At 41.6% G+C, this 27,326-nt stretch overlaps 1 protein-coding gene across 8 annotated transcripts in view; it reads left to right on the plus strand.

Moving 5' to 3' along the window:
- Usp28 (ubiquitin specific peptidase 28) overlaps window positions 1-27,326 on the plus strand; it is a 58,885-nt gene that overhangs the window by 1,974 nt on the left and 29,585 nt on the right. For 6 of the 8 annotated variants that reach the window (XM_090319489.1, XM_090319493.1, XM_090319495.1 and 3 more), the window contains exons 2-6: window positions 13,452-13,529; window positions 19,080-19,212; window positions 22,093-22,198; window positions 23,412-23,571; window positions 26,092-26,178. In XM_090319489.1, the coding sequence (XP_090175615.1) occupies window positions 13,452-13,529; window positions 19,080-19,212; window positions 22,093-22,198; window positions 23,412-23,571; window positions 26,092-26,178 (564 nt within the window). Of the gene's footprint in view, window positions 1-8,898; window positions 9,057-10,276; window positions 10,337-13,451; window positions 13,530-19,079; window positions 19,213-22,092; window positions 22,199-23,411; window positions 23,572-26,091; window positions 26,179-27,326 lie in introns of those variants that run through there. The other 2 variants (XM_090319491.1, XM_090319492.1) reach the window with 2 other exon arrangements.

Consider the following 27,326-nt stretch of genomic DNA (forward strand, 5'->3'; position numbering starts at 1 on the left):
TAGTACCCTGATTCCAGGCGACCTGCAGAGTGATGACATTTACTGTTCTCCACCGTGATTCAACCTGCACTGACAGATGATAAGCTTGGAATCCAAGCCTGATAACATTTGCCCTTTTTTGGTTTTGCTAATGTAAAATGCTTAAAGTTAGCAGATTAGGTTGAAGGATCTTATATGAAATGCACCTTCCTTCTTAGAGGGAAGATTTTTAATAATTTCTTGCTCTTAGTAAGTTTAATGTTAAAATGGATTCTTCCCTTTCCAGTTCTCTAAGGTATCATTCCTCATTTAATTGTCCAGAGAAAAGATATCCTCCTTTGACACACAGAAGCTATTTAAAACCTGCAGTGCTTCTCCTGAAATCATTTGTACAAAAGACAGGCAGAGCCCTTGATAAGTCTTCCTTAGAATTGTAGTAGGATAAAAGCAGTAGCACTCTGGAAATACGCCGTTAGTGTGTCATATCTGAATGTGAACACTTTGTGGAATCACTAAATCTCGGAGATTACTCCTAAAGATTACTTAGTGTCTGGGTTCTGTGTTTCACAATTCTTGCCTTAGATAAAAACCAGCAGGGAAGTTTACTGTTACTGTTGAGTAAATAACTTGAATTCAGTTTGATTCTTAGAAGCATGTCCTTCTTGGCAGTAGGCCTGAGTGTGTACACCACAGGTGCATCTGACATGGATGTCCCACTCCCCATCCTGGACTCCTCTTCCAGCGGATCTGTGTTCAGCCCACAGTTCCAGGGCAGTGGCCTTCCATTGGCAGGGTGAGCATGGGGGCGTGAGTATTGACATCAAGGAAGCAAGTGTACCCCACTTGGAACTCCACTTCAGACCCCCCGAATCAGATTTCTGCTTTTGGACACGATCTCTGAATGGTTTGTTTGAACAGAAAATTTTGAGAGTCTTATGGCTAGAATTCTTACTTTCGCGGTGTATGCAGATCAACAGTCCTGCAACAGAATAACAACAAAGTTCTGTTACCTCCTCGTTCACTTTCTTTTATTTTATCGTTAGCAAAAAGATTCCAAGTCTACCTGTTTTTTTTTTTTAATTTGGTCATGGGGCTTGAACTCTGGGCCTGGGCACTGTCCCTGAGCTCTTCAGCTCAAGGCTACCAATCTACCACTTGAGCCTTAGCTCCACTTCTCCATCCGTTTCTTTTGTATTGCTTTTTTTCCCCCCTAGTGACAACATGGTGCAAGTTTAATTTGGAAAATTTACACAGGATTAACTCTTAGCTGCTAGTTGATGGGGCAAGTTGGTTCCTGAATTCTATTGCCAAGATTAAGATGGAAACAACAGTTTCTCCAGGAGCATTGTGGTTATGAGCTGACTCCCAAGTCTGAGCTCCTGCAAGACTAGGGTTGATGAGCTCTGCAAGAGAGACTGGCCAAGCTGCAGGGCAGAGTGGGTTGGGGTAGTTTTCTGTAATCAGCACCTACTAGGTGCCTCATGATAAGGCTTTCCAAAATAGCCTTTTAGTAAAAATATGTTATTGCTGAGAACCAGTGGCTCACACTTGTAATCCTAGCTACTCAGGAGGCTGAGATCTGAGGATCGTGGTGCAAGCCAGCCATGGCACAAAAGGCCATGAGACTCATCTCAGTTAACCACCAGAAAACCAGAAGTGGTTCTGTGGCTCAAGTGGTAGAGCACTAACGTTGAATTGAGGAGCTCAGGAACAGTGCCCACGCCTAGAATTAAAGCCCCACGACCAACAACAAAAATAAATAAATAAAAAGGAAAAATGTGTTATTTAGTGAAGCGGACTTCTCAGAGATAACCCTATCTTCTGCTCAAACCAGTGGCCTTTCTGCCATGGTGATCCAAGTGTCTATCCGAAGTCTTGTGTTTTGATTACTTTCTTCTTTTTATTTTTCTTGAACTGGTCTGGGGGCTCTGTCTCTGAGCTTTTGTGCTCAAGGCTAGCCCTCTATCATTTGAGTTACAGCTCTGCTCTCAGCCTTTTGTAGTCAGTTGAGGATAAGAGTATCACAGACTTTCCTGCCTTGTCTGGCTTCGAACTATGATCCTGGATATTGGACTGAGCCGCAGACAGCAGCTCATACTCTTGTTTTTTTTCTTTTTTGCAAGTCATGGGGTTTGAATTCAGGACTTGGGTGCTGTCTCTGAGCTTCTTTTGCTCAAAGCTATCACTCTACCACTTGAGCCACAGTGCCCCTTCCAGCTTTTTCTGAGTAGTTCATTGGAAGAAAAAGTCTCACAGACTTTCCTGCACTGACTGGCTTTGAACCTTGATCCTCAGATTTTAGCCTCCTAAGTAGCTGGGATTCCAGGTGTGAGCCACCAGAACCAGCTTCTTACTGTTATTTATAGTGTTATCGCTGTGTTTTTATGAACCTTCATTACCATTTTTAATTGATTATATTTTTTGGAGTTTGACTTTATTATTCTCATTAGTTGTTATGCTCCCCTCCCCAATTTACAGGAGGGAGGGAGGGAGGGAAGGAAGAAGGGAGAGGAGAGGAGGGAGGGGAAGGGGACCTCTTGAACTGAGGGCCTTAAATTTTTGCTTGGCTGCTCCTTTGTTGCTTGCTGTTCCTCTAACATTTGATCCATGCCTCCAGATCTGGTTTTCTTCCTGGTTCATTAGAGATAAGAATCTCACATTTGTCCTCTTGACTGGCTTTGAACTGTGATCTTCAGGAAGTTTGGCTGTCTGGCAGAACTCTGGCTTCTGCCCTCTTTGCAGCATCCTTTTGGAACCTTACTCTACTGTAGTTAGCTTCCTTCCTGATTACATCCTTGGATTTTGGAGTTCTACCGGGTTTCTCCTAGGGGCTAACCATTTGTTCTTTTGGTTTTAACTCTCCTTTCTCTAGCTGCTTCCAGATCTGCATTTCTAATCTTCAGGTGCAAATTCCTGGAGCTCTCTATTTGACTGGCTCTACTTGAATACCCACTTCCTATATGCATTTGCATATGCTAGGCCATGAAAGAATCTCTAGGCTAGACCTGACTACTATTTGCTCTGAAACACTGGAAACTTGTGTGCTCATTGATCCCCTGCAACAACTCAGAGAAGTAAAATTTGCTGGGATCAGAAAGTTGAATTTTCCAAGTATAATGGGCAGTTTTCTCTTAGAATATCATTTTTATTCTAAGCCAGCTGAATTTAGTTAACAGGTATCATGGATTTAATATTTATATAGTATTTTCCTTTCATTAACAATGGCCATAGGCATTACATCATGTGATACCACTAATTTCATTTCATTTTCCAGGTGTTGAATCTGGTGCTTAGGAAGACTGAAACTTGCCAGGAGGCTTCTGTGGGTCAGAGTCTGGGCTGTGTAGTGTTAACACCCCTGTCTTGGCTTTCTACATAATAGTAAAGATCAGCATTTCAGACAGGGCACAGAGCCAAGTTAAAGACCTGCATGAGAGAGTGCCAATAGCATGTTACCTGGCGGCTGCTAGCTGATTTGTAAACTCTGCTGGTCATAGTGGTGCATTCCTGAAGTCACAATATACAGGAGTCTGAGGAAGAAAGAGTTTTTAAAAAATTTTAGGCCAGTTTGGGTTATATACTGAGATCCTGTCTCAAAAAGAAAATTAAAAAGTCCAAAAACAATATTCTCTTTTCTAATATACCAATCCAGTACTTTGTTGTGGAGTGGAGATGTGTAATCTCCCAATTGATTTTTTTTATTTGCAAAAAAAAGTTTATACAACATAAAATTAGCTGCTTGAAAGAGTACACATTCATTAGTATTTAGTATATTCACAGTAGTATGCCATCACCACCTCTGTCTAGCTCTAAAAGTCTGCTTCCTCCTCCCTGCCTCAGCCTCACAGCCCAGGCTTGCCGTCTGTCTCTGCATGCACCTTTTCCAGATGTTCCCTATTAGCACAGTCATGCAGTGTGACACTGTACACAGTATCTTTCATTTTCTGTTATGTTTTGGAGGTTTATGCAGTTTGTTGCCTGTGTCAGTACATTCATTTTAACGACTCATTTAACATATGTATGCAGTCATCCTTTTGTATACATCTGTCCTGAATCTTTGGATTCAACCAGGCCTGTACAAAAACGCATTTAAAAATTACCTCTTTAGCCAGGTATTGATGGCTCATATCTATAATCCTAACTACTCAGGAGTCTGAGATCTAAGAACTGTAGTTTATAGCCAGCTCCAGTAGGAAAATCTGTGAGACTCTTAACTCCAATTATCCACCAAAAAACTGAAAATGGTGCTGTGGCTCAAGTGGTACAGTGCTAGCCTTGAGCACAAAAGCTCAGGAAGGGCCCAGTCCCTCAATTCAAGGTCAGGCCTGGCACACAGAAGAATTATACCTGTACTAAACAGGTCAGACTTTTTTTCCTTGTCATAATTCTTGAAAGACCATTCATTTCCCATTCCCACTGCATGAGGTATAGATGAGGTATAAGTGGTGTAGAGGTGGCTGAGCACACAGTGGTAGGCACACACCGAGCCCTTCTCTAGAAGGGACTTGGACATTTGCAGGTTGGGTGTTCACGGGGCCCTGGGGACCCATTCCCCACCCACTTTGGATATAGAAGAGTGATTATCTGTTTCATTTGTTCCTTCTCCCATTGGTGAATGTTGTAGTTTTTCTACCTGTTGGCTAGAGTGGAATTGCTGAGGCATATGGAAATTCTATGTTTCAACTTTTTGAGGAACTGCCAAACTTCACAGCAGCTGCACCATTTTACATTCCCTTCAGCAGTACACAAAGATTCTGCTTCTCCAAATCCTCACTTAATATTTTACTTCTTTTCCCTCCCTCCCTCCAGTAATCATCCTCAGGATTGTGAAGTAGAATCTTATTGCTGTTGTTTCTTGTGGTTTTGTTTTGTTTTGTTTATAAGACAGACTCTCATGACCATCCTGCCTCAGCCTCCTGAGTGCTGGGATTTACCATGCCTGGACCTAAGTAAGGTTTTGATTTACATTTCCTTTGTGGTAAATGTTGTTAAGCATATTTTTTATAAGTTTACTGGTCATCTGTATATCTTCATTTGATAAATACCTATTCAAGTCACTTGCCCCTTTTTGGTGTGTACATATTTGGCTTGAACTTTGGACCTTAATCCCTTGCTTGACCTTTTTAGCTTATGGCCCACATTGATCCATGCCTCCATTTCTTGCTGGTAAGGGCTTGAATTCTGAGTCTGGGCACTGACACTGAATTTTTGTGCTCAAGGCTAGCATTTTACCACTTCTATAGTCACAGCTCTACTTCTAGCTCCCCCCTCCCCCCCCCCCCCCCCCCCCGCTGGCTTTGAATGAAGATCCTCAGATCTCATTCTCCTGAGTAGCTAGGATTACAGATGTCAGCCCCAAGCCTCTCCTGTTTGCAGCATTTTTGCTGGTTATTTGGAAATGCGTGTCTTCCAATTTTGTTTTTCTTATTATTATTGTTTTGGCTCTTTGGTACCTCTTGAAATTTTGTGTTAATTTGAGCATCAGTTTTTCTATTTCTGTCTAAAAAGCCATTGGGTTTTGTTTTGTTTTGTTTTGTTTTGAGACAGCATCTCACTGTGTTGACCAAGCAGGCCTCCATCTTAAGATCCACCTGCCTCAGGACCATTAGAATTTTGATAGATTACATTGAATTTATAAATCACTTTGATACTGTTATCATAATACTAGATCTATGAGAGTGTTAATTGTGTGTCAAATTAATTAGGCAATGTTATGTCCAGACATTTGGTTTGGACTAAATCATGTAGGTATATATGTGATACTGTTTTTGGATGAAGTTAACTTTGAATCAGTCAACCCAGTAAAGCAGGTTTTGTCTGCCCTTATGTGAATGAACATTGCTAATCAGTTGAAGACCTAATAAGACAGAAGGCCCAGTAAGGCCTGACTGCTTGAACTATAAATTAGGTCTTCCACTGAAACTCATATAAGTTTCCCTTGTTCTCAGAGCTTTCTATTTAAGTTAGAATTTATATAAGTTAGCTTTCCTCCTTCTTAGTCCTTTGGACTTGGACTGAAACTTACATATCAGTTCTCCTGATTATCTTACCTCCAAAGTGGACTAGAATTATACCTAGGTCAGATCTTGGGACTTAATCAGCTTCCATGGTTGTGTGAGCCATTTCCTTATCATCTCTCTCTAGATATGCCTATGTTTCCTCTTGGTTCTCTTTCTGTGAACATGATGTCTTGCAGTTATTTGGGACTTCTTTAGCTTTTTGTTTTCTTTTTTTGGCTGGTCGGTGGGCTTGCACTCAGGGCTGCACTCTGTCCCTGAGCCTTTCTGTACTCAAGGCTAGCATTCTACCACTTGAACCACAGTACTTTTTTCTGAGTAGTTTATTGGAGATAAGAGTCTCTTAGACTTTCTTGCTTGGGCTGGCCTTGAACTGTGGTCCTCCACTCTCAGCCTGAGTAGGATTTCAGGCATGAGCCACTGGCACCTGGCAGAACTTCTTTAACTTTTGATAGACATAGATGATCATTTTGAGTGTCCAAGTCTCTTTGGTTAGATTTATTCATACTTTGTTCTTTTAGATGCTATTATAAATGAAGTTGTTTTTCACTTTCCTTTTTGATTTTTCATTCTTATTGCATGAAGCCCTGTTGCCTTTTTCATGTTGAGCTTTTCCCCTTAAGGATTGCTGAATTGGTTTAGTAGTGTGTGTGTGTGTGTGTGTATTTGAGAGACTTGAGGATTTTGTATATGTAGAATCATGTCAGCAGTCAGTAGAGATGATTTTGTTTTTTTCTTCCATTTTTGATGCCTTTTGTTTCTATTTCTTGTGTAATTGATCTTGTAAATTCTGGAAAGATGTCTAATAGCAGTGATTAAAGTGGACATTTTTTTTCTTACCTCTGGTTTTAGGAGAACACTTTCAGTCTTTTACCATTGAGTAAGATGAGTTTTATCTGTGGCTTAATTTTTTGTTGTTGTTATTTTCGTTTCTATGATGCTAGGACGTTACCTATATTCCTAGTTTTCTGACTTAAAAAAAGTCATGAATGACAGTTGGATGTTAGTAAATGTTTTTCTACATCCATTATGGGGAGCTTGTTTTCCCCATTCATTTTATTATGTGATGCATTGTGTCATTGGCATTTATGTATTTATTTTTGTGACAAGGTTTCACTGTGTAGTCCAGGCTGGCCTGGAACTCATTGCTATCCTATTTTATCCTCCTGTGTGTACATACTTGGCATTCCTTCTGTGTGATTGGAGATCACATTCTTTTTGACATCCTCTGCAAATATTTGACTGAGCTTTATCTCCATTCTTGGAGGTGTTAGGAGTATGTCCTACCTTCCTGCTTGCCCTGGCAGCACTCTTGTCTCTCATCACACCTGCTTTGCTCAGTAGTTCTTTGGTTCAGTTTTTAGGATTGCTTCTTTCTCTAGTCACATCCCACTTGTTCACACGTGGGAGACTCATCTATTCAAATACCTCTCCTGCCATACATAGCTCTCCTTGCCGAGGATCCATTGTTCATCAGATTGAGCCAGAGCTCATCCTGACGTTTAGAACCCTTCATAATACAGTGACATATCTCCACTCAGATCTGGTTTTTTATCAAAAATAGGAAGTACACACCGAGGCTCACCTAATAATAACTTAAATTTTACTGTTCTTAGATTTCTAATACTTGGAGCTATAAATCTGATGCCTTACCTTTCCCTGATATTTCCTAGTTTCTCAACTAGCCCTTGCAGGGTATAGCTAACCATAGTATTTTCCTTAATATTCTTTAATTTTCAGAGTTGTAGATCATGTGACAAGGTGGTGGCTTCCAGGCCCCACTGCTCAGAATTGGTTGGGCATGTATAGACGCACATGTAAGAAGTTTTAATATAATGCAAAGCAAGAAAGAAGCAATGTATGGGACATTATGTACGTTAAGGAAAATTATGCAATGGCACGGACAGTTTCTAGAATTATGTACAAAGATATATAACATGTATATATATGTATACATGTAAGACATATATACGTAAACAAAGATTTATAAAAAGATAACATTCTTCATAGTGGTAACCCTGGGGAATAAGAACTTGAAAAGGGAAGAAGAGGAAATTTTCTTTTCTTCTCATATTCTTTTATACTGTTGGAATTTTCTTACACTAGGAATGTGAGAAAATGTTCAGTATCCTTTAAAAAGCAAATAATGATAAGTTATTATTTCTTGCTTTATGCTTCACTTTAAACCACATAAGAGCAGCTACATTCTAAAATGTTTCAAATGCTTCTCGAAAATTTTTAAACTTGGTTGAGGGAAACACGTTTGTTTTTTTGTTTTTTTGTTTGTTTTTGTTGTATACTGACTTACTTTACTACCTTAATCTGCTGCCCAGTGAGAGAGCTGAATTTCTACCCTGTGTTAACCTTGTTTGTCTTTGAGGAAGAATGATTGGAGGCTGGAAGTCCCTCTTCTGGTGTGCCAACCATAACTAGTTATGTGTAAAAATGGTAGCAAAAAATGGCCTCAACTTCCTTTTATTCTCACTTGCATGCTCAACCACACATGCTCTCACCTAATAGCAAAGAATGACCTGAGGGAAAAAAGATAGTAACCAGTTTTTCAGAAAGTCTTTTTCCCTTCTCAGAAAGTACATGAATGTTCCTCCCTTTGATTAGCCTGTCCCTCCCTTTTTAAATTTAGTTTATAATTTCCCACCACTTAAAGGTCAAGAAGTTGATTGGGGAGTCTTATCTTCTGCTTCTGCTCTGGGCTCACTTGGTGCCCAGTCTTGTTATTGGCTCCTCAGCTCTGACAGGGATAAAGAATCCAATTTGAATCCTTCATATAAGCTATCAGGAATCCCATACTTGAGAATTTCATTGTATCCAGAATTTATTTTTAGCAAATTATTATGACTATCTTTTATATTTCTTCCTAGGAATAATTTGGATCTGTACAACCTTGTCATCTGAAGGAAAAAAGAAAAGAAAAGAAAATCAGTGGTTTTATGGACCATTTTCTGTTTTGGGGGAGTCGGAGGGATTAATGACAATCTCAGATTAAGACAAGAATTTCTGGAGTTCCTTTCTTCAGTATTGACATTTTAATTTAAAATTGAGGTATCGGATATTTTAACTTTTGTTAGTTTTTTGGTTGTTCTGGGGTTTGAAATCAGGACTTGATAGATGGTTGCTAAATAGGCACCACTTGAGCCCCAGTCATCAGATCTTTACCTTTGAGTGGAGTTTAATTAAGGTACACCTTTGTAATTTTTTGCAGTTAAAAGAACATTTATCAACTACTTAGTTTTGTTTTTGTTTTTGTTGGTGGTGGGACTTGAACTCTGGGCCTCGGTGCTGCCCCTGAGCTTTTCAGTTCAAGGGTAGCTCTTTATTCCCTGAGCCACAGCACCACTTCCCGTTTTCTGGTGGTTAATTGGAGATAAGAGTCTCATGGTCTTTCCTGCCTGGGTTGTCTTTGAACTGTGACCCTCAGATCTTAGCCTCCTGAGTAGCTAGGATTATAGGCATGAGCCACCAGTGCCCGGCCTCAACTACTTAGTTTTAAATTTAGAAAAGTAAGCCTAAAACTACATAAATTAAGATCAGGAAATATATGTAGCATTTTTGTTTGAAAGAATGTCATAATCTAGAAAATAACTCATCGAGGCTAAAGGAAATGTTCTAAAGATGAGTAGTTGGTAGTGTTGCCTTATTTAATCAGTATTTTAATTGTGTTGGTTGTTGGATTAAACCAATTATTGTTAGGAAAACTTAATAGCTTATTTTTTTTATTATACTGATAATTCTGTGGATTGATTGTTGTCTTTGCTTTAAGAAACTCTGTTCTGATAGAAGTCTGGATTATAATGAAGTCTCAGCCTGAGCCTCTAATGCTGGCATGTCTGTCTATTTTCACTGCCTCCAGGCAGGAAAAGAGTACTTTTTGTTTTGTGAAAACTGTGAATTTATCCAAGGAAGTGCAAACCTGTTTGCTCTTGCCTATTATTTAACTTCATTGTAAGTGGAGCTGAGCACAGGCTTTGTCTTGTCTCTTATAGGGTGTGTACTTTATACAGCAGTGTAGGTAGCACTAGTTAATATTTAAATTTGTTGTCTGTGAAATCTAGGAGAAACAGAGAGTAATAACTATGCTGCCCTAATAAGTCTAGTTTGTAAAGTTGATATTTAAAATGTGGTATTTGTTAGGATTTGGGGTCTGGGCAAAGCTGACAATTTAGTTCTGTCTGTGTATCACTATCATAGCATAATCCTTGTGAAATCCATCTCAGTCTTAGAGCGATCAGATTTATCCTTTTGTTTTGCTTTTTTTGGGACAGGCTTTTGGTATATAACCCAGGCTGGTATTGAACCTATCCTGCCTCATGCTGGGAGCACAGGTGAGCGCCACCATGCCCACCGACCATTTTTATCTTCTCCTTCTTTCTTTCTTTATTCATTTTGAGACAAGTCTCCATATGTCCTAAGACTCATGATTTTCCTGCCTCAGCCTCCTCTTCAATGGAAGATCTGCTTGCTTGGCTGATTTTATCTTTTGGAATTTTTTTTTTCTCTCTCAGAAGTTGGGGGTGAGGGGAAACTAGACTGGAGCTTGAACTGCTTGCTAGGCAGGGGTCTACCACGTGCACATTAACTGTCATCAAGAGGCAGATATGATGTAGTTGTCACTATCTCCACATTCTGAATGTGGTCCTAGCTATTCCTCCCACCTCCAGGACAATCAGTCACATGTTCTGTTAGCACTACACAGTTCACTTGGCATTTTAAGTACACTGTCAGGTGACTGTGGCTCACACCTGTAATACTAGCTACTTAGAAGGCTGAGATTTGAGATCACAGTTCAAAGCCAGTGTAGGCAGGAAAATCCTTGTGTCACTTCAGTTAACTACCCAGAAAAGTGGCATAAGTGTTAGAGTGCTAGACTTGAGCAAAAAATCTCAGAGACAGGCCCTCAGTTAAGCCCTAGGGCTAAGACACACACACAGTCATACGTGTAAAAAGATTACATTTACAGTAGCACTGAAAGAAAAGAGCATCTGTGTGAAGAGACATGGAGGCAGAATAGCAGAGTAAATTTAGTTTTCTGTGCAGCATCATGTTTATTATTAAAAGATTGATTCCAGATTTTCCTACGTAGCACCAATCAAATACTTGGTTACCTAGAGAGGAAGGTACCATTGAGTATTCAGCTAGCTTAGTTTTAATGTTGAGAAATACACAGAATTGCCTATCACATGGTCCAGGCAGCACATCTGGCACATGGCTATATTCCTTAGCATGAACATGTCTCCTAGGACTCGTGCATTGTGTCATAGTTTAACTGCCAGCAGTTTTCCTTAGGTTATAACTGATGGCACCATAGCTGAGCCAAATAGTTTTTATCTCTCTACTTCCTGGTGATATCTTGCTTAGAACAGATTATAGTACTGTTTTCTTAAACAGGAAATTTGTAATGATACAAAGATCAGGTGAGGGGGAAGGGGGACAAAAACATGAGAAGGGGTATCAATATGGGAGAAGTAATGCACCTCACTACCTGATGAATGTAATTGTAACCCCTGTAAACATTACCCCGACAATAAATTTTAAAAAAGACACAAAAATCTAGGGTAAGCTTGGGCACACAGTGTTTGCTCAGTGCCTCCTTGTTTTCTCACCTGCGGTTATGTGAGGTGGGCCCTCTCCCCTTGCTAACAGTAACTTGGCAAGTGACTTCACCTCTCTGGTAACTCAGTGGTGAACATGTGAGCATGATGCCTGTCATGTCTAGTTTTCTGGTAGTTACTTGGAGATAAAAAATCTCATGGACTTTCCTGCCCCATCCAGTTTTGAAGTGTGATCCTCAGCCTCCCCAGATGTCAGCATCCTTGGTAGCTAGGATTACAGGTGTGAGCCACCTGCACTAGCTTGATTAATGCTTTTGGTAGTGGTGGTGGTGGTTGTAGGGCTTGAACTCTGGGCCCGGGCACTGTCACCGAGCTTTTCAGCTCAAGCCTACTGTCCTTACCCCTAGGCCTCGGCGCTGTCCCTGAGCTCTTCAGCTCCAGGCTACCGCGCTACCCCTTGAGCCACAGCACCACTTCCAGTTTTTAGTAGTTAATTGGAGATGGGAGTCCCATGGTTGTTAGTTGTTAGTGCCTGGGCTGGCTTTGAACCTCGATCAGATCTCAGCCTCCTGGTAGCTAGGATTACAGGTGGGAGCCACTGCCCCGGACGATTAACTCTTTTTTTGTGTGTCCATGCACAAGCTGATACTGCCTTAAACTCAAAACTTCTTGATTTGTGCATTTTTATACAGTAAAATCAAGTGGAAATACAACTCATTTGGAGTAATACCTCATTCAAAAAATTGGCATGCTTCTTTTTCTTTTTTTGCCAAGGCTAAATGTCTGTTATTTTGATAGATTCTCCGCTCCCCCCGCAGTGGCTGGCTTTGAAGACTGCCACTCTCAGCACTCAGCGTGGTGTGTCATTCCATTTTTGGACTCTGATTGTAGCCTCTAACCAGAACAAGAAGCCTGTGGATGCTTTTTTGAGGACTGGAGAGGGGTGTTTCCATTAGTTATTTCTAGTTATGGCTACTTACATGTTGCATTATGGGGCCCTCAGCTGTTGAAGAACATGGGATACTGTTTCTGTTACAGCTGGCAGTAAATGCAGGCAGGCTCTCAGAGATACAGTTGAAATTAGTGACAAGACATCAAATACTGAATCAGGACTGAATTCTAGCATAACCTTAACAATAGGTAAATCTAGAATTAGATTTTTTACTGAATTAATTTTTGAGCTATTGTGTTGTCAGTATTCATTTATAAGATAGTTGGGTCTTGAATTGGGCCAGCTAGTTGTTTTAAAGTGAACTGTAGATAAGTTGTGTCAAATGAGAGAAGATGCAAGGTAAAGACTTAAGGCTGAAGCAGATCATAAACTGATCAGTGTATCTGGAAACTAACCAGTTAAACCATTCATAGTTCATTCTTTGGAAATTATACTACTTAATACTTTAGAAAACTCCAGTTTTAGCTGTACTTCTGTTATCAAACCTTAAGTTTTAAATTAGTACATTAATGGTACTTATCATTTGCTAATTGCATGATTGGAAATTTAATGTCAGTGAAAAATGACACATACCAATGGCATGTGCAGTAAAGCTTAAAATAGAAGCTCTTCACATGCACACGTGTTCTATGATCTGTGTGACCTATTTATGCTTTGCTTACACAGAGGAAAACCTGAGGTACTTGAAGCAACCACCGGGGCTGAAATACTACATGAAAATGTTTTTAGATTCATATTTCTTTCATAAGTGCCTGAATTACCTTCCATAATTAGATGTTGAAATGAGTAATAGATTTGACATTTCAGAATCCATCTGACCATCAGTACCTTGTTAAATGGAGCTGTTAAGTTTAAAGAGCCAGGTCTTCCTATGCCTCTGTACCCAGATTTACTCTCTGACTAACATGTATCTTTTTTGGTTTTCCTCAACTACAGAGCTGCCAAATGCTGTTAAATCAACTGAGAGAAATCACAGGCATTCAGGATCCTTCCTTTCTTCATGAAGCTCTCAAGGTTGGTTGCTCTAAGCCAGAAGGCTTTAGAACAGTTGTCCATGTCATAGTTTGTCAGTGGAAGCTATTTTAACTGCCATAAGAATGCACTGGGACAGAAGCTGTACAGGTCAAATGGCCCGTCTTATTTAACCTATAAATTGTATGGGGTCAAGGAGATTATGAGTCATACTGACCTACTCTGTGAGTAGACTTTATATGGATCCCAACCAAAAGCAACAATATTTAAGATGGAAGACTTTGAATTGCTTGTTGGTTATAAAAAATAAAACTTACTAATCTTAAGGTATGATAGAGTAGTTTTACTCTGAAGGATTGCGGATTGTAGTTAGAAGGTCCCTTCTGATATGTTTATCAATAAAATGCTAAAATGCTTAGGATTTGCTTCAGAATATCTAGAAGAGGGGTAGGCAGTTGATAAGACCAGACTGGATAGTTGGATCATTGTTGAGGCCAATTGAGTGGGGCACATGAAATTTGGATATTCCTTCTACTATTGTATATTTTAGAAATTTTTCTAATAAAAAACTAAAAACAAATATATCATTACTACAGAATACTGTACTACTGATTACTTACTATAGAGGAACCAGTGTTCAATGTTCATTACCATGCCTTAACTATTTTGTGAAATCTAGAGCTTTGAAAGTAATAACAACTCGTTTCCTACAGGATTCGTTTATATATTGTGGGACATCAAGTACGGTGGTTAACTTTCTGTAACTAGGTATCTGACATATCTTTAAGTGAATCAGGTGCACTGTCCTCCTTGTTCCCTCCCTCTTTGGTACTGGGGTTTAAACTTAGTGAGTGCTTCACTCTCGCTAGACAGGTACTCTGACACGTAGGCCACATTGCTATAGTTACTTTGCAGATAAGCCCTCTCTGTTAGGTCCACCTGGAAGAAAAGACTTCTTCCCTTGGCTCTGTTCCCCTGCACCTGTAACCCTGGCATCTGGCATGCCTGGGGGCAGTAGGAGGTCCCCCAGGCTGAGGTTATTTCCCCATCCTCTGAGATCACATCCACTTCTGCTGTGGCTGTATACCCCTCCCCCTATATAATCTCTCATTTCCTGCCCTAAGCTCTCTTGCTCATCCGACTCCATCTCCATTTTGGGTGGCAGGAGGTCTGCTTTCCCCTCACACAATAAACCCTCTTCTGAACTGCATGGAGTTTCCTTTTGGCAGACCTTACATTTGGTGCCTGACTAAGATGGGGGAGAGGGTCAGGAGTCGCTGGATACCCTCCATTTCTCGAGGGTCAGTCTGCCTTCTGCCCTTCCCCCCCCATTGGGACCAGAGAAAGGAAACTCCACTCCCAGACCGCTGTCTTTCCCATTGCTGGAGGTGCACTCACTACAGTGTTTCTTGTCTGCACCTGGGGAGTGAGTCCTGCCTGCAGGGCTCTTTTCTGTCTCCTTTAACACCACCACCACCACCACCGCCCCCCCTGCCTAGGGCTCTCTTCCTGTGTCTAGTTTAAAGCCCTGTACCCCCCACCCCCAATCAGTTCTGGTGAGATTGGATTCCCCTTCCTCCTCCCCACTCTACTTTCCCACTCAATATCCTTTTTTTAAAATTTTATTTATTTATTTTTGCCAGTCCTGGGCTTGAGCTCAGGGTCTGAGCACTGTCCTTGGACTTTCTCAAGGCTAGAGCTCTACCACTTGAGCCTCAGTACCACTTCCGGCTTTTTTCTATATGTGGTACTGAGGATTCAAACCCGGGTCTTCATGCATGCTAGGCAAGCACTTTAACCACTAGGCCAAACTCCCGGCCCCCACTTAACATCCTTATTGACTGTACCCAGCAGTGTCCTCACTGATTCCACCCCTCCCTGGTGTCCCCCCACCCATGTCCTCACTAACTCTTCCCCTACCTCCTCACTGACCACCCCCCATCCTCACAGACTTCACTTCCTCTTAGTGTTTCTTATTACAATGGGGTCTCATCAGTCTCACCCAAGTCAGGACATCCCCTTGGGATATCTTTTACGCTCTTTAGATGTTCTTCTACTTAGATACTCCATAAAGCCCAAACGGCTCATCTTTTATTGCAATCATGTCTGGCCAAAGTATAGGCTAGACAGTTGGTCTCAATGGCCCCAAAATGGGACTTTGGATTATAATATTCCCAGGAATTTACACAGTTTCTACTGATGCAATGGTAAATGGCCAGAGGTTCTATATGTTCAGGCTTTCTTTGCTCTTCATGCTTGCCCTTTTCTCTACCAATCCTACTCAATTTTCCCTAGTCTCCTGGCACAGGGGCAGCCTGTCCCTGCCAAATCGCCTAAGAGCCTGGAGCCTTTTCCTAACCCTAAAGTGCCTGATCCCCTGCTCAACATTGAAGACTCTGCTTCTCCTCCCCAGGCTGAACCTTTCCTTCCTTCTCTTCCCCCTTCATCTCCTTTTTCCTCACCTCCCGAAGCTCACACCCAATCCTGCACTGGTGGCTCACAGCCTCCAGCAGCCCCCTTATTTCCTCTGCGAGAGGTGGCAGGGATAGATGGAGTTTTTCGTACACAGGCCCCCTTTTCAATGACCCATCTTTCCCAGATCGAGAAGCTACTGGGATCTTATTCCCAAGACCCTAATAATTATACCAAAGAGTTTAAATACCTTGTTCAGACTTATGACCTCATCTGGCATGACTTATATACAATCCTGTCCTCTACCCTTACCTCTGAAGAAAAGGAAAGGGTTTGGGTTGCAGCCTAGGCACATGCTGATGAAACCCACCACCTAGACAATACTTTCCCAGTAGGGACAACGACTGTGCCCAGGGACGAACCCAAATGGGATTATGAAAACAATGCACCTGGAAGGGTTAGCAGAAATAGGATGGTAACCTGACTCGTAGCTGGCCTCCAGAAAGCAGCCTACCATGCAGTCAACTATGATAAACTAAAGGAGGTGAAAACCCGGCCGAATTTCTTGATCACCTTACAGTGGCACTCCAGCGTTATACCAATCTGGACCTGTAATCAAAAGAAGGTATACCTATTTTATTTCCCAGTCAGCTCCTGACATTAAAAAAAAGTTGAAAAAGGCTGAGGATGACCCTCAACACCCCCCAAGGAGATCTGGTGAGCATGGCCTTAAGGTTTTTAACAACCAGGAGGAACAGAAAAAAGCTGATAAGGCTGCTGCCATTTGGGCTCCTCAAAGAAGAGGTGCCCAACAAACACCATCCAGACCATGCTTTAAGTGTGGCAAGGAAGGCCACTGGGCAAGAGCTTGTCCTACTCTAAAACCACCATCTAGACCCTGCCAAAGTGTGAGTAGCCGGGGCCCTGGGGAGTCGATTATCTCTCCTTGTCTCTACAAGATGGGCCAGTCCCTCCCATACCCCCTGACCCATGGGGAGGAGCCCAGCTTGTCCAAGATACTCAGCTTGGCACCAGAAGTGTGATGGTGCCCAGGGGCACTGGATCCCACAGCATCACAAAGGAGGAGTCCAGGGTATGTCTCCAGGCTGCAGGCAAGCTACTTGTATCCTTTCTTTTGGATATGGGAGCCAGTTATTCATTGTTACCTGAGTATTCCTGCCTGTCTTTTCCCTCCCAGATCTCAGTGGTGGGTGTAGATGGCCTTTTTACTTGCTCTGCAACTACCCATGTAGAATAGATAACTTTCCTTTTTTACAGTTCCTTCTAATCTTACCCCACTGTCCCATTTCCAAGGCTCTCTCAGCCCCTTACAGCCCTTTTCTTTCTCCCCCAATTTTGCCTGAGGATCAAGTCTTTCTCAAGTCACTTAATCTGTCTGGTTTACATCCTAAGTGAACAGGCCCTCATCAGGCCCTGCTGACTGCTCCTACTGCAGTTTAGCTCAATGGACAGCCACAGTGGTTTCTTCTGTCAAGAGTGAAAAAGGCTCTTGCCTCTTGCCCCTTCTATGACTCCAAGGTGTCTCACATCCCTGAAGAAGATGAGACCCCTGCCTCTTAAGACTTCTTTTGAATTTCATCCAAGGACACATATACACTGTTCACTACCATGGAACTGTTACTGCCCCTTCTGGACGGACAGCATCCCTACCTTCTACCCTCAGTGTCAACACCCCTTGTCAGCAGCAAGTAGCCAGAAAGAGTCGGCACCCCTTTACAACTATCAGAAGGCGGGAATATTAGGTCCGCCTGGAAGAAATGACTTCTTCTCTTGGCTCTTTCCCCCTGCACCCTGGAAATCCCTGCCCAGCACCTGTAACCCTGGCAACTGGCATGCTTGGGGGCAGTGGGAGGTCCCCCAGTCTGAGGTTATTTCCCCATCCTCTGAGATCACTTCTGCTTCCACTGTGGCTATATCCCTCCCCCTATATAATCTCTCATTTCCTGCCCTAAGCTCTCTTGCTCATCCAACTCCATCTCCATCTTGGGTGGCAGGAGGTCTGCTTTCCCCTCACACAATGAACCCTCTTCTCCTGAACTGCGTGGAGTTTCCTTTCGGCAGACCTTATAATTACTACAGAATATTGTACTACTGGTTACTTACTGTGGAGGAACCAATGTTCATTACCATGCCTTAACTACTTTGTGAAATCTAGAGCTTTGAAGGTAATAACAACTAGTTTCCTGCAGGATTTGTTTATATATTGTGGGACATCCAAGTATGGTGGTTAACTTTCTGTAACTAGGTTTCTGACATATCTTTAAGTGAATCAGGTACACTGTCCTCCTTGTTCCTCCCCCTCCCTCTTTGGTACTGGGGTTTAAACTTAGTGAGTGTTTCACTCTTGCTAGACAGGTACTCTACTATGTAGGCCATATTGCTATAGTTATGTTCCAGATAAGCCCTCTTTTTCCTGGGTAAGCCTGGGACCACAGTCTTTTTCTCCCCTCAATCCTGAGAGGAAAACATGAACTTTTCTCTAGGAAGAAATCCAAAATGAGGCAGGCTTTTTTTGTTGTTGTTTGTTTTGTTTTATTTTTTGGTTATGGTTGTTTGCTTACTTGCCTGCTTTTTTTTCATGCTAGTTCCAAGGCTGGCTTATACTCAGGGATTTGCACTCTTGATTGGCTCTCTTGTTCATGGCTAGCTCTCTACCACTTGAGTTATGCCTCCAGTCCAGCATTTTTATGGTTAATTGGAGATGGAGCCTGGCACACTTTTTGTTCAAGCTTGTTTTGAGCCATAGTCTTCTTATTTCAGTCCCCTGAGAATATAGAATTACAGACATGAGCCACCAGTACCTAGCTCAGATCGAATCCTACCTATGCATCCCACACAGCTGGGATAATACCATTTTTACCACCATGCCCTTGGTTCAGATGGGGAAGGTGGGGAGGGTTTCTTGCAAACTTTTTCACTTAGGCTTCCAAGAATGATCTCCCCAACTCAATGACCTCTAAGTATCTGGTGTTACAGGCTTGAGCCATGAGGATGGTCTTACTTCCATTTAGTTTTCTGTCCTATTTTAGACTTGCTCAGTTTATCATCGAGGTAGTCTGTAGATAACCACCAAACACAAAGACAGAAATCACACATGTCCTGTACTTCAATTCTCTTACGCTGTCCTTTTGAGATTTCTGTTATTTTTTGTTCTCTTAGGCCAGTAATGGTGACATTACCCAGGCTGTCAGCCTTCTCACTGATGAAAGAGTGAAGGAGCCCAGTGAAGACACTGTTGCTACAGAACCATCGGAAGTAGAAGGCAGTGCTGCCAGCAGAGAGGTGTTAGCAAGTAGGTACTGCTCCTGTCCTGGTCCTTCTCCAAGGGAGCAGAAAACAGTGCTGAGTGTGCATGCAACTTCAGCTTTCCCATCACACCCTCCAAGAGCTCACTGTTGAGCCATCACTGTATGTCAGGCAAAATTCTAAGCCTTGAAGTTCTCTTCTCATTCATTATCCTGGGGCTTGAACTCAGGACCTGGGCACTGTCCTTGGGCTTTCTTAAGGCTAGCACTCCACCCTTAAGCTGCAGCACCACTTCTGGTTTTGTAGTAGTTAGTTAGAGTGTCACAAACTTTCCTGCTTGGGCTGGATTTGAATCAGGATCTCAAATCTCAGCTTCCTGAGTAGCTTGGATTTCAGGTGCCCTTCTGACTTAGTTATTCTTTAGTACCTATTCAGGGAGCACAATAATGTGCTAAGCACTCTTGATTCCCTGCCATCAAGTAGCTTATGTTTTATTTGGGGGATGAGGGAGATCAAACAAGTAAGTAAGTATTAGCCTATTACTGAGGAGAGGAAGAAAGAAAAGGAAAAGAGGACAGGGTCTGTGTTTTAGATAGAACACAGTTTGTCAGGCAGGGGAGGGTGTAAGTCTTGTGAGGGTCTAGTGTGGAAGTGGACATTGCCATATCAGTTTGCTGAAGGAGCTACCAGGAGTCAAGAGCTGAGGCTGAATGAGTGTGGAAGGCACTATAAGCCTTTGGAGGGATGGGAGGTGGGTCATGCAGGGCCTCTCAAAGTATTGGTTTTTACTGGGGACCCAGTGGTTAGCCATTGGAGAGATGGGAGCAGAGGAGCACTATAACTGCTTTTCATTTTTTGAGGCCTTTGAGATGGCTATGATGCAGATAGGAGGTAGGAGACAGTGTAGTGAGGAGCACAGGTTGGTCAGCAAGCCAGGGCTGTGAAGCGGCTACTATATAATACAGTCCACGATGGGATCTTGGTCCTGGCTGCAGTGCTGGAAGGGTGAGATGTGCTGAGCTTCTGGCTGCATAGTACTATTTAGATAAAGGCAACATGTTTGGCATACAGAGGACAAGCAGGCTATGGGAGAAAGAAGAGTTAAAGATGACTACAAGCTGGGTCCATTTGTTCATGCCTGTAGTCCCACTGCTGAAGTGGCAGAGACAGGAAGATCTAAAGTTCTAGGCTAGCCTGAGATGGAAAGAGGTCAGTTTTGATAATATAAAGTCTAAAATATCTTATCAGACATTTAGATAGAGGTGTCTGGAAGGCTGTGGAATCTCAAATGAGTAGTTTACATAAAAAAAACTAGTCTGGAATAGGTAAATTTGCAATTGTGGTTGGTTAATAATGCTGGGAGACTGATAAGCTCTCTCTCCAGAGAAGCAGGTATAGGAAAGATAAAGAAGTTCACTGACTTAGCACTGCAGGCTTTAGTTCTTGTTGTTCAAATGGATGGATAGGTAGATTTTGGGTTCTTTTTTGGGGACAGATCTTGCATTTGAGGCTGGCCTTAAACTCTCTCTCCTCTATCCTCTGTTTCCTGGGCACTGAAATCATAGATATGCACAACCACACCCAGTTCAGGTTTTGTATCTTTAAGTTCCTCTCAGACTAACTAGCTAGTACTTACAAAGCTATGGTGAACTAAACATCTTTTTATTAGTCTTTTTTTTTAAGGAAATGTATTATTTCACCATTCGTTATAAGATGTGTTATTGAATTTCCATGGGCAATCTCTCAGACTGAGAATATTTTTCTCTTCACTATGGAGTTGGGTTTTTTACCTTGAAAGTTAACAAATATTTCCTTTTGTTGCAGTTGAGGTGATCATGATTTTTTTTTTTTTTTCATGGAACTTGAACTCAGCCTGAGCTCTTCAACTCAAGGCTACCACCCCACCCCTTGAGCCACAGTGCCACTTCTGGTTTTCTGGTTGTTAACCGGAGATAAGAGTCTCACAGACTTTTCAGTGCCTGGGCTGGCTGTGAACTGCGATCATCAGATCTCAGTCTCCTGAGTAGCCAGGGTTGCAGGCGAGAGCCAACGCACTCTGCCCATTTTAAAAAACTGTTTAGATAGTACAATTTCCTAATACTAACTCAGCATTTTATTTCTACAGTGAAATCAAGTTGGTCTTAATAAGTAATCTTTCTTTTACAATACTGTATTTGCTAACATTTTGAGGTTTTGTATCTGTGTTCATGTATGAGCTTGTCATGTTTCCTTTCTTTTAGTGTTCTTAACTACCATGTACTAGATGTCCAATAATCTCACCTAAGGTGAGTTAAATAGGTCTTCCATTTTCTTTTCTTTTTTTTTTTTTTTTTTTTGCCAGTCCTGGGCTTGAACTCAGGTCTTGAGCATTGTCCTTGGACTTTCTCAAGGCTAGAGCTCTACCACTTGAGCCTTAGCACCACTTCTGGCTTTTTTTTTTTTTTTTCTATGTATGTGGTACCGAGGAATAGAACCCGGGTCCTCGTGCATGCTAGGCAAGCACTTTAACCACTAGGCCAAACTCCCGGCCAGGTCTTCCATTTTCTAGATGGTGTTCCAGATTCAGAAGTTCTTCCTTAAATATTCTATGTTTAGCTGATATTTTATAGAGCCTGTAAATACCCAGAGATACACAGTATATTTTTGAGTTTGTAAAAGGAGACTACAGAAAAGATGTTTGATTTGTTGCATTTTACTGGCTTATTTCTCTACTGTTGACCAGTGTAAAGTTACAGTGTAGCTGTAAGTTATTCATTTGACTCAAGAAATAGAGTAGTACAATTGTTCTTACACAGATGAGCCATTGTGGTGAGAGCTTAGGGAGTATATCTGATATGGGGGAATGTTTTTACCTTTTTTCTTAGTCTGTAGACAGAGGGGCAGTTCCCTGCATTATGGACTAATTAAATTTCTATTTATTTTAAAGAAGTAATAGACCTTACTCATGATAACAAAGATGACCTTCAGGCTGCCATTGCTTTGAGTCTTCTGGAGTCCCCCAAAATTCAAGCTGATGGAAGAGATCTTAACAGGTTATTCTTTTAATTTATAATCTTTGTGTGTAGCTGGAAGAAATAATGTAATAGTCTGGAAATGCCGTCAGGGTTAATTATGCCAAGCTTTTTAAAAAGCACTTGGATAAAATTCCTCCCTTCCTTTTTCCCTCTCTTCCTCCGTCCTCTCCCCCCCCCATTTCCATCCCTCTCTCCTCTCTTCTCCGTACCTTCCTTCCTACCTTCCTGTCTTTTTTTTTTTTATTAATTGAATTGATTATGGTGCTATGGTTTGAATTTAGGGTTTTGCATTTGCTAGGCAGGTGCTCTATCAGTTGAGTCATATCCTACTCCTTTTTTCTTTTTTTGAGATAGGGTCTTACTGTGTAGCCCAGGTTTACCTTGAACTTGTAATCCTCCTTCTTTCTAAGGACTAGGATTATATACTCAGTAGCATAGAATAAGATTTAAGAAGTACCAGTACATAGTAGACATTACTCTTCAAAGTCAATTTTGAAAAAGCCAAACATAGGATGGTCTTATTGCAGCCTGTTGTATTTTTTTTTTTTTTTTTATGGTTTGGGAGTTTGTAGTCAAGGCTTTGAGCTGCTAGGTAACCCTCTACCATTTGAGCCATGCCCCTAGCCTTTTTTGCTCTGGTTATTTTTGAGGTACAGTCTTGCTTTTTGCCATAGCCTTGAGTATCAGTTCAATCTCATCAGAACCCCAAGAGTAAAAGTATTTGTTGTGAAACAGTGATTGTTTCTATTTAAACTTTGATTTTTCACTTATATTACTATCTTTTTGGTGGTACTAGCATTTAGATTCAGGTATTGTTCTTTTTTTTTTTTTTTTTTTTTTTTTGCCATTCCTGGGCTTGGGCTCAGGGCTTGAGCACTGTCCTTGGGCTTTCTCAAGGCTAGAGCTCTACCACTTGAGCCTCAGCACCATTTCCGGCTTTTTGCTATGTATGTGGGGTACCGAGGAATTGAACCCGGGTCTTTGTGCATGCTAGGCAAGCACTCTACCACTAGGCCAAACTCCCGGCCCCTAGGTATTGTTCTTGCTAGGCAGGCACTCTACCACTTGAGCTACATGGGCTACCCCCATTTAGATTATAATCCACTGATTACACAGTAAATAGTTCCTAGGCATTTTGTATTATCTAGGAAAATTTGCTGACATTTTCCACAGTTTTTTTTTTTATTTTAACTATTTTTGGTTTTGACTTGTGGTTGTTGGCACAATATAGGATGCATGAGGCAACCTGTGCAGAAACTAAACGCTCAAAGAGGAAACGCTGTGAAGTCTGGGGAGAAAACCCCAATCCTAATGACTGGAGGAGAGTTGATGGTTGGCCAGTTGGGCTGAAAAATGTTGGCAACACATGTTGGTTCAGTGCTGTTATTCAGGTATGCTTTGTTTTTGGTCTTTTATATGTCTAAAACTCAGGGCCCTATGCTCCTGCTTGGCTTTTTTGCTCATAGCTAGTTCTCTATCACTTGAACCATACCTCTAGTCCAGCTTTTTTTGCTTGATACTTGGAGGTAGAGCAGAATCTCAGACATAAAAAAGTCAGTCTGGGCTTACTTTACTGAGATCCTTCAGCCTCTTGAGTAGCCAGGATTTCAGATGTGAACCACCAGTTATCCAGCTAGGTATGATATATTTTAGAGACCATTGATGCCTTCTGAGGGTAATTCTGTAGTTTATTAAACTGAAATATGAAAATAATACTTTCAGTAAAATAAAAAGTTTTATGAAACTGGGAAGTCTTTACTATAGCATTGTTATATTTTATTTGCTTTTGCCTTTTTTGGGTTTGCATGCTTTGATAGGCAGTCTTGAAAATGAAATCTATGGTTGTAAGTACAATGAATAAGAGTCTAAGGTCAGCATTGAATGTAGACTGATATAGAGCTGGCAGAAGGGCTGAGAGGCAGGAAGTAAAGCATTCTTGAGGTATTAAATAGAACAAATCAACAGGATTTGATGAACTATATATGTAGAAGAGAGTTGAGGAAGACTTACAGGCTTTGGAGATATAGAGTGGCAAAGGTAGATATGTCTTTCCAAAACTCTTTTGAGGCAAGATGGACAAAATAATAAACTAAAAACTGGATGATTAACTGGCTAAACAAATTTATAGAATGTATAAGTCTGTGGCTGGTCCAATAGAAGAAAACAGGTAAGATTAGAACTGTGAAGGAGATGTAGCAGTTCTAATATAACTGGGGTATTCAGAAGGTCTAGCTAAGGGGAAGTCTGGGAGAGACTGGATGTTGCAATTGAAGAAACCCACAGAGTAACAGCTCTAAGGCATGAATGGACTTGATGTGTCCTTAGAACATCCAGAAGTCCTGAGTGGCCAGACATTCAGAGCTATGTGAAGATTGAGGTGGGGAGTACCAGAAGGTCCTGAGTTCAGGAGTGGTGAGCTCTGCTAGGGGTCAAGAGCAAAGAAGCAAGGGCAGAGGCCCTTGCATTTGTCTTCCTGATGTGATGGTGGCTTGGACCATAGAAGTAGAGAAGTATTTGGAATCTTGTTTGGCCCATCTCTGTTCTTTCTTTCTGTCTTGTGCCGAGTTAGAACTCGGGGACTTACAGTTGATATGATGGTGCCACACTTCTTGAGCCATTCCTCCTGCCTGTGGATCTGTGATATATTCTGAATACAGGGCTTCAGATATCCCCGTAGATGTTGACTTAAGTCACCTTGGAATATGGCAGAACTTGGGAGTTGGAAGGAGAACTATTAGCAGGTTTAGTCTTCAGTAAGCTTCATTAGAAGCTTAACTTTGGTTGTATTAAGGAGTTGTCAGAAGAACCTGTGCCAGGTGAGTTGATGGAGGGTAGTTCAGGAGACAGGGAGGTCTGGAGAGAGATGCTAGGCAAGGAACGAAGGGATCCATGAGCTGGAGGCGCAGTGATGGGTTTGATGGCAGGATGGAGAGGGAAAGGGAGAGATAGGAAATAGAAATAAAATAGTACCCACTGGTGAAGTTGAAAGACTGTGAGGTTTATTGGATGTGAATGCCTAAGAAAGGAGAAAACTCAAAGATGGTACTGGTGCTGTGAACTTTGGTGACTGGAGGAAGGAGCCAAGGAGGAGGAGCATGTAAATCATACAGAGAACACAGGAGAAGCTGCCAGCATTTGATAAAGAACCAGATTGATAGTGGGTCATAGTAGTTTGCAGTTTTGTGGTTTTGAAGAATAAAGGCATTTTGGGGAAAGTTAGCTTTCAACAAAAGTGACGTGGTCAAGGGAGGTGACAGTGAACATGAAACCATGTACCCTGGAGAGTATCGTGGGGGATCTCCTGCAGAGCGAGAATGAGAGTGTGCTCCACAAACTCATGAGTTGGGAAGAGGAAAGAAGGGACAGAGCTGGGGGCCAGAAACACGCAGCTCACCTGACCCCACTAGCATGGGTCCACCTATGCTTACACCTGTTAGCAGCCTTGCTGAGAAGGTGCTGTGCAACTCGAGTCACACCTCAGTTCTTTGGTTTTATTTTGGCCTGTACTATGATCCTTTTATTTACCCCTCCCAAGGATGACAGGTGTGTACCCCTTCTGAGCTTAATGGTGAGGTGGAATACCACTAACTTTCACCAGAGTTAGTCTTGAGCAGCATTTTCCCCAATGTCTGCCTTCAGACATTATCAGCATGAGCTACTGTATCTTTAAATATTATTTTAATAGAAACATAATAATCTGTTATAGAAATGTAGTAATTTATTTAATCCTCTTTTAGGCTTTAGATTATTTCTTCTTTTTACCTAATAGGACTGACATTCATGAATAATAGAAGTAAATTTGTTAGGTTGACAGCCATATATATTTATATTTAGAAAATACTTAAAGTTTTTTTTGCTGTAGTTATTAAAAAACAAAAACAAAGTCTGTGCATTTCTTTTCTTCCTTCCAGTCTCTTTTTCAGTTGCCTGAATTCCGAAGGCTTGTTCTCAGCTATACTCTGCCACAGAATATACTTGAAAATTGTCGAAGTCACACAGTAAGTAGATGTTTGTTGACTAAAGGTGATAACCATGATGGGCACATTCTTGTTTTCTTTTTTCTGGTACTAGGGCTTGAACTCAAGGCCTAGGTGCTATCCCTGAGCTTCTTGCTCAAGGCTAATGCTCTACCACTTGAGCCACAATACCACTCCAGGCTTTTTCTTAGTACTTTATTGGAGATAAATATCTCAAAGACTTTCCTCCCTGACCTGGTTTTGAACTGTGATCCTAGGATCTCAGTCCCCTGAATAGCTAAGGTTATAGGCATGATCTACCAATGCCTAGTTCCTTGGTTTCATTATTTTATTTATTTTTGTTGCCAGTCCTAGGGCTTGAACTCAGGACCTGGGCACTGCCCTTAGACACTTTTTGCTCAAACCTAGCCCCCTGCCACTTTAGCAACAGTGCCACTTCTATTTTTGTGTGTGTATGTAGTACCAATGAATTGAACCCAGAGCTTCATGCATGCGAGTTAAGCACTGTACTACGAGGCCAAACTCCTGCTCCTTCTCTTTGTTGTTGTTGTTGTTGTGTATTTGTTTTGTGGGTCATGGGGCTTGAACTCTGGGCCTGGGCATTGTCCCTGAGCTCTTGAGCTCAAGGCTACCACCCTAACCCTGAGCCACAACCCCACTTCCCATTTTCTAGTGATTAATTGGAGATGAGAATCTCGCATTCGTTATTGCCTGGTCTGGCTTTGAACTTGGATCCTCAGATCTCAACCCCCTGAGTAGCTAGGATTTCAGGTGGGAGTCACCACACCTGGCTCTGTTTTCATTTTTTCATTGTTCTTTTGCTTCCTTAGTGACACAAAATAAAAATTTGTAAAAATGCAAAATTAAGAATAAAAGTAGAAAAACAGTTCCCAGGGAGAATGTAAGCTACTTTGTCAGCTGAGCAGTGCTGCTGTGGGGTGGGGCACTTGGATACCTGTTTGTGTGTGGCATCTTTCTCTCTGCCATTGATGGCTCAGGCCAAGGGGTACAGAGCAGACGACCTGATATGGAAGCTAGAATATAACCTCTTTCTAGTAGTATAACCCTAGACTTCACCTTAAAGTAGTACATTACCCTAACAGAATGGAGACAGCTTCAAGAAATAGATCTTTCTGTCTTTTCAACAATATTATCTCTTGGCTTCTCTG

The sequence above is a fragment of the Megascapheus bottae genome, chromosome 27, assembly GCF_031878675.1.
Source record: "Megascapheus bottae isolate mThoBot1 chromosome 27, mThoBot2.hap1, whole genome shotgun sequence".
Classification (NCBI taxonomy): Eukaryota; Metazoa; Chordata; class Mammalia; order Rodentia; family Geomyidae; genus Megascapheus; species Megascapheus bottae.